The 7228-nt window shown below is 44.3% G+C and overlaps 1 protein-coding gene across 1 annotated transcript; it reads left to right on the top strand.

The window, feature by feature from the left end:
- The first annotated feature begins 2970 nt into the window (after positions 1-2970).
- LOC124077173 (Y-box-binding protein 3-like) lies at positions 2971-4100 on the top strand. The gene is made up of 2 exons (XM_046421416.1): positions 2971-3633; positions 3753-4100. The coding sequence occupies exons 1-2, from the start codon at positions 2971-2973 to the stop codon at positions 4098-4100; spliced, it is 1011 nt and encodes a 336-aa protein (XP_046277372.1).
- Positions 4101-7228: the final 3128 nt, after the last annotated feature.

Genomic DNA, 7228 nt, shown 5'->3' with positions numbered 1-7228 from the left:
TTTAAATGAGAAGCCCATGGATCAGATGGCATACTTAAACTTTGGTTGACCTCTGTTTCATTGATGACTCTTGGCTGATGACAACAAAACTGTGTGCTTCAATGGATGCGTCGATAAAAGTACAAAAGGAAACAACAGGGACAGAGAGAAGCTGATGGTTAAAATGAAAAAGACAATGCAGTGGCCTGTGCATATTTTACCTTGAACTACTAATTCATATTGTATCGATGCTATTTTTTTTCCACTGAGCCTTTCTTCGTGCATAGAATAAAAGCACCAGGAAAGTTTAATAGCCCTCCTTGATGACTCCGAAGCATTTTCTGTATATTTCTTAAAGCAATTCAGTAGAACATATTCAGTCCAACTTGTTGAATCTAGTGAGCCTCTGATTTGTGCCTAGCACGATGTGAGGAACTTAAGGAAGACGAGATTAGGATGTAGTCATTCCCAGTGAACTAACAAGGCATAGATTTCATTCATCAGCATGTGTTTCATGGTGGTCTTTCCTCCATCAAGCAGTGTTCCAGGCATCAGGGTTCTCAGAGAGGAGACAGGGAGAAGAAACTTGAAGTGTTTTCTCCTTTTTGAGTTTTGGTGAGCTTAGAACCTCGTTGGGACTAATAGTGAAATGAAGCTTTACACATAGGAATGTGGCAGAGGAAAATTAGAAAGTCATTTGACATTGATCCATAAGTGCAACTAGGCTTGAAGGAGATCAAGGTGTACTGGTGCATATGGAAAGGGGGTGGCAAGGGATTCCAAAAGTAGAAATAGACGGGTTGGTGGGATTTATGCAGAGAGCTGGAAGAAGAATGAGGGAAAACGAACACAGCAGAGAAATGCCCATGAGTGTGGCATATGTGGAAAGGACAACAGCAAAGTGGACATGAAAGAAAGACCCATTGGTGACATCACAGGAACGAACTTCATGAGATGCTGGAGGATACAGTGAACTGGGAAACAGAGCAGAAGGCCCAAGGGATTCTGTTGTCTCTTCACTTATGAAGTGAATGGTCTCGGTTGGGCCACTTAGGTGCTTTGTGCCCTGGCTTACTTGTTGTCACGTGAACATCTGTTGTACTCTCGTGCATGTTGTAAAATCCTCAAGAGATGATGCCTGAAGAAATACATTTTAAACAGTAAATTCCAAACCCAAACCTCTGCCTTCCATTTTTTATTACACCACCATGGTGAACAAGAATTTCCTCAATCTACAGCAGGTTTTGCTTTTGTGTCAACTCCAGGCAGAAGGTCACCATGTGGCAGGACAGAGGGTGCTGATTAATTGATATGAGGGTGACGTTTGCCTCATCGTTGAGGGGACTAGGCTGGTCATTCCTGCAAGTGGTGGATCTTGGCAGGAATGTTGGGATGTATGGGATCATGGCTTCTGTGAAAGAGGTTCCTGATCTCTGACATCATAAGAGACAGGTGATAAAACTGTTCATGAAGACCAAAGGGGTACTGTTGAAGTAGACCTGGACCTGGAGTGAAACCTGAGATGAGATTTTGGGGTTCACACTATAATAAACATCTGAACTTATGCAAGCAATTTCCTGTCTTAGGGTCCCTGACCCCTCACCTCCTAAATTGAACTAAAATGGCACCTGTTCCACCTGCTTGTAGAGAGGGTTAGATCATATGCACAACACATGAGGGGATCATGTAAATGCTAAAGTGATAGGACAAATTATTTTATTTTTCTTCTTATTAAAATAACCCTGGGTTATTTGGCCAGCTACTATGTTAGCGTGCCCTGTCATCACATGAAAAAACGTCGTATTTCAGAGATCTAGCTATGCGCTAACACACTATCAGCTCAGCAGTGAGGCTGGTTTCTTAAGGTCTTTGCCTAAAAAATAAATCAGAATTTTAACTTAGAAGATCACAGAATCAATAAGCTGTTAAAAAATAAGGTTTAGATCTGCAGACAGGCATAAGTGAAAATTACCTCAGTTGTTTTTTCACTCTACTTTATCATTGACTTTACATATCCAAGATACATGTTGTCATGTTAGCAGCTGTTGCACATTCATGTGTGTTGTAAAAACTTTAAGATATGAAGTGTGAATAAATGTGTTTTGAACAGTAAAATTGAAACCAAGATCCCTTTCTTCCATTTTTCATTACACCACCATGGTAAAAAAAAAAATGCTCCTTAATCTATGACAGGGTTTGTTTTCTAGCTGGCTGTGGGCAGAAGCACAGAGCCCGATAGAGTTTTCAGAATAATCCAGGTACAAAGGTGTTTCCACTCAGCTTTGCAACCTAAAGCTAGTCTGAGGTATTCTTTACCTGGGGGAGTTTATTGTTCTCTCAGTACAAGAATTCAATCCCTGTCAGGCTTTCAGTGTTCCTCTGAAGGAAACACAGAAGCGCACGCGTGTGCACACACACATGGGTCTTTTCACTCTCTCTCTGGGTCTTAATGTCATGCCTTTGTCATTATGTCTGAAGTTACATAAAATTCCTCACTCGGGTGGTTGAGGACAAAAGGGGTTGGAAGAAGGCAAGGGTTTTGTGGAGATCTTTAGAGAGGGCCCTCAGGAGACTGAATTTCCTCAACTGGGCCTGAGAGATGGATGTTGGGTCATTTCTTCACATCTGCTCAGGGAAGCAAGAGGACCTTCAAAGAGACCTCTACCTGGAGAATCAAATCTTTTGCACCTCCAAAAGGGATTTAGCTGTGCTTTGTCTTGGGGCTGGGAGCAAGGGGAGGAGTACATCTGCCCCTCCCCCACCAGCTGGAGCTCCTAGTATTCCCCCATTGAGACGTCATCAGCAGCCACTGTTTGGTCTACTTCTTGTTTCCCTGGGAGACACTACAGGCCTCTCCAATAGCCTCAGGGTGAAGCCAGAGAGTCCTTTCCCTTGGCCAGCCCTCGCCTCAGGAAGGTACCCCTTCCCTTAGCTCCCAAGGGCCCAATTTCCCCCCAGATTCTCTTGAGAAAAGAGAGCAAAGACGGCCTCATGAATGAAGCTGGAGAGGGCACCTCCACAGAGATGGCCGCTTCAATCTCTCCCCAAGCCACACAGAAACAACTCATATCACTGGGAAGCAGAGATCCTCCAGGGGCCCTAGTCACCGGCACCCTCAGCGGGGACCCGATCACTAAGGCCGCTGTGGCAGGGGGCACCAAGGGAAAGGCTCCCAAGAAAGTCGTCGCCAAGAGGGTGCGAGGCTCAGTCAAGCGGTTTAATGTGAAGAATGGGTATGGCTTCATCAGCAGGCATGGTACTCAGGAAGATGTGTTTGTTCACCAAACTGCCATCACCCGGAACAATCCTCACAAGTATCAACGCAGCGTGGGCGATGGAGAGACGGTTGAGTTCGATGTAGTGCAAGGTGAGCAGGGCACCAAGGCGGCTAACGTTACTGGACCCGCGGGCGCTCCAGTGGAGGGCAGCCGCTATGCAGCTAACCGTCCCCGCTTCCGCCCAGGCTGCTACATTAATCACCGGGAGCCACCACCGGGAAGATCCCGGGATGCCAAGGACCATCTGGATGAAGGCGAGGACAGCTGCGCGGGCTTCACCGCATGCTTCACAGTAGCCCAGGCCCCGCGGCGCTATCTTCCCAGTCGACCTCAAGATCAATCATTGTGGCGTTTCCCGCCCTTCCGCAGGCCGCAGGTCCTGGCCCTCTGTCCATCACTCCTCCCTCATCCCCACGGCCCGTGGGCCTCTCACCTGGCCTGGTCAGTACCAGCCTCAAAGCCTGAGGTCACATCAAGGAGGGGGCTGGGCCCCAGCTACTTGCTGAGTCGACCCAGGGGCAGAGGAATGCCTCAGGGGCCAGGAACCTCACGGTCATCTCTGAGGACCTGGAGGCAGAAAATAAGGAAAGCAGGCACAAAACAGGTGGCCCTCAGCAGAGGCCACCACCACGCTATGGATCCCGGCGTCCCAACAACCCGATCCGTCATCCCCAGAAGGCACATGGCACTGAGGGCCAAGACCTTCAGGAGAAAGAGGGTAAGAACCCTGGGATGGGCCCAGCTGAAACTCCTGTTTGTGCTATTGTGGATAAGAAGAGCAGCCTTGCTGAGAAGGAGGACCCTGACGTCCCAGATGCCTCCTCTGCAGCCCAGGCCGAGTAGCGGCTTGGATCTCTCTTCAGGGACTACCTGGCCTGTGCTGCAGGTGAAGTCCCTTTGAGGAGATGATGATGCCCTTTGGTGTGACCTAGTCTCCAAAGGGCACGTTAGAAAAATAGACATTCAATATTGGACTTGCCATGAGAAAAATACATGACCCTTTACCCAAGATTTGAGGATTAATCTACAAGATCTGTGTATTTCTAAATACCATCTTAGCAGCATCTGTCTCCAAAGTTTCAGTATACATGCTAGCACCCAACTCTGAACATATAATTTCTGATGACCAGGACCACAGTTAGTATTCTGAATTCCCTGTTGAATTAGTTGAACTCTTTAGAAAATGGCTTTCATTTTAAATTGAACAGCATGAAAATAATTATAAAATATTGAAGACTATCTGACAAGTGGTCAATTTCTCAATAAATCATTTCATCTTGCTTTCAACTGTTATCAATGTTGTCTGATTTTTCTTAAAGCGGGCCACCTCATTATTACATAATTGTATGGAGAAGACTGTAGTTTGTAATTTCCTTTTGCTTCTCTTGCAGAAACAATTTTAGCAAAAACAAAACAAAACTGACAGGGGCTGGGGTTGTGGCTCAGTGGTAGAAAGTTAGCCTAGCAAGGGCGAGGCCTTGGGTTTGATCCTTAGCACCACATAAAAATAAAGTAATGAGTGGTATTGTATCTAACTACAACTAAAAATAAATATGAAAAAACCCTGAAAGAACAGGTTTACCATTATTAAATCATGAATTTTAAATTAATTTGGCATAGCTATTGAATTCCTCTGGATATTTTAAAATATTAGCACAGTTCAGGGAAAAGAAATCACTTGATCACTTATCATCATCATTTTCCTGCTCCTCCCTTGCCCCACAATTTGAGCACTAAGTGTGAAACAAAACAGCTCTGTGATTAAAGGCAGTCCCAAGTACCCATACTTACTACTTTCAGACCACTATTAGAAAAAGAAAAGAAGGCAAGTGAACAAAACAACAGTACATGTCAAAAATGGGCCCTCGGGAAACAGATAATACTGACTTTTATTTTTCCTTTTAAGTGATTTTATCTCATACCATTTCAGTATCAAAAGTGGTCACAGCAGCAGTCATAACTTTTATTGTGCCTAACATGCAGACCTGAAGAAAAACATCTAGTCCAGAGTTTCCATCTCTGCTCCCTGGTGGGGCTTCATCCAGCTGGCTTTTTTAGTACCCTTGAGAGGCTGAGCGGGTGAAGGTCAGAGCACCTTCCGGGGTAATAGAGACGTTCCAACTGGGAAATGGCACACCGTTCCTGGCTTTCATTTGGACATGTGGTGGTGCTGGTGGGCAGCAGGCAGGGCCCAGGTTTGACATGGGGTAGGGGAAGGCTGTTAGTAAGTTTGAAAACAACAACAACAACAAAACTATAAAATTTTATTTTTCAGGTGAATGACTTTGGAATATCAGTAGAAAAATCAAAATATGTTTGTTGTTTAGATGTTGAGGCAGTTTCACACCACATTGCATTTTGGAGAATGAGTATATTGCATTTTGGAGAATGAGATATTGTGGGTAAATATCCTCAAGCCATTTGAGTACAAACTGTGAGATTACTCATTCAACAAATATCTGACCACTTCCTTGTGCCAGGATCTATGAAAGTCACTGGTGGGGATGGTTGCATCATGCTGAAGAAGATGACCCCTTCTCCCAAAGGTGTCTGCAGTTGAGCAGAAAGTGAGAGAAAACAGGAAGTGGTTGCTCAACGTTATGAGTATACTAGCAGAATTATCGGGGAACATGAAAGTTAATGCAGGCAACCCAAATATTGGCAGAGTTGTTCCACAATAATGAAATCACCTTGGACAAAAGCTTAGCTACTCAGATACCTGAATTTAAATTTACATCTAGTAATCATCACAAAATATTCAGGATTTTATACAACATCCCAGACCGAGCTCAGACTTTCCGTTTCACAAGTGACCATTCTGGGCATCTTGGGCTGGTTTCTTGAGCAGTGTTTTACTGGACCTCTTGCTTGTTAATGGAAGGATTTTCCCCTTTGTTGCTCTTCTCAGTTTGCCACAGGCCCCAACCCCTCTCCTAGGAAGTGACCTATTATCTCAATTAAGGGTCAAGTTGTTGTTGCCAACTGTGGAATAGAGCCACCTAACTTTAAAAACACAGAGGTGGACCCCACGGTTTGGTCAAATAACAATACAGTGGGAAGAGCACAACTGCAACCCCTGTTGAAATCCATCTCAAGAATTCTTCCAAATTTTCTTACCAACAATAGTGTCCCTGAAAGTCTAAAGCTAGAAAGGGAGTTTAAAATGATTGAACTTTTGGTAGAATGCTTTAGCCCTTATAATTCTCCTATATTTGGGATCCCATAGGACCTCCATAAATTGAGGTTAGTTTAGCATCTTCATATAATCATTAATGCAATGGTTCCTCTAAACTCTGTGGTTCCAAATCCATATGCTCCCCCAACGCAGATCCCTGAGGCAGCTGCTTATCATAATGTCCTGAACTTAACGAATGCATTTTTTTTTCTGTATTCTTCTGCATCCAAGGAACCAGCCACTATTTACCTATGAGATTTATATCTCTAAGGGTAGACAGGTAGCTTGGACAGTCCTTCCCCAAGGGATTCATTGAGAGCCCTCATCTGTTGGGAATATTGGTACAGGACCTCATGGGTTGTTAAACAGTGTTTAAACAAGTAAAACTGTATCATTTCAATATGTAGTGGCCTTCTCTTATGTAGAACTTCAAAAATTTTATCCTTGAAGGGACTGGCTCTCTTCCCAATTTCCTGGCTAACGAGGGATATAAAGTATCCTAAAAGAAGGCTCAAACGTGCCTACCCCAGGTTACCCACTTGGGAATAATAGTGGAATGCGAAACTCAAAATTGTGGCCCAGAAAATATTCCACCCATACACGCATGTCCCTTTCGTCAGACAGTCAAACTCAGCACTTTTCAGGGAACTGGCTACTGTAGCATTTGGATCCCTGGATATGCTGAAAGTGTATAACCCTATTATGAATGCTTTTAGGAAGCATGGGGACTTTCACAGGCCAATTATCAACTAGATTCCAGAGGCAAGAAAAGACCTTCAATACATTACAAATATAA

This window comes from Marmota monax, unplaced genomic scaffold, assembly GCF_021218885.2.
Source record: "Marmota monax isolate L192 unplaced genomic scaffold, Marmota_monax_Labrador192_F-V1.1 WCK01_AAM20220418_F8-fsc00258, whole genome shotgun sequence".
NCBI lineage: Eukaryota > Metazoa > Chordata > Mammalia > Rodentia > Sciuridae > Marmota > Marmota monax.
Note: the sequence above shows the minus strand (reverse complement) of the source record. Positions and strands in the feature narration are given on the sequence as shown.

Excerpts from the sequence above, each read along its gene's own strand:
- LOC124077173 (XM_046421416.1), top strand. The coding sequence starts at position 2,971 with ATGAATGAAGCTGGAGAGGGCACCTCCACAGAGATGGCCGCTTCAATC. Across the intron at positions 3,634-3,752 it reads CGCCCTTCCGCAGGCCGCAG|CTACTTGCTGAGTCGACCCA; the intron begins GTCCTGGCCCTC and ends GCTGGGCCCCAG.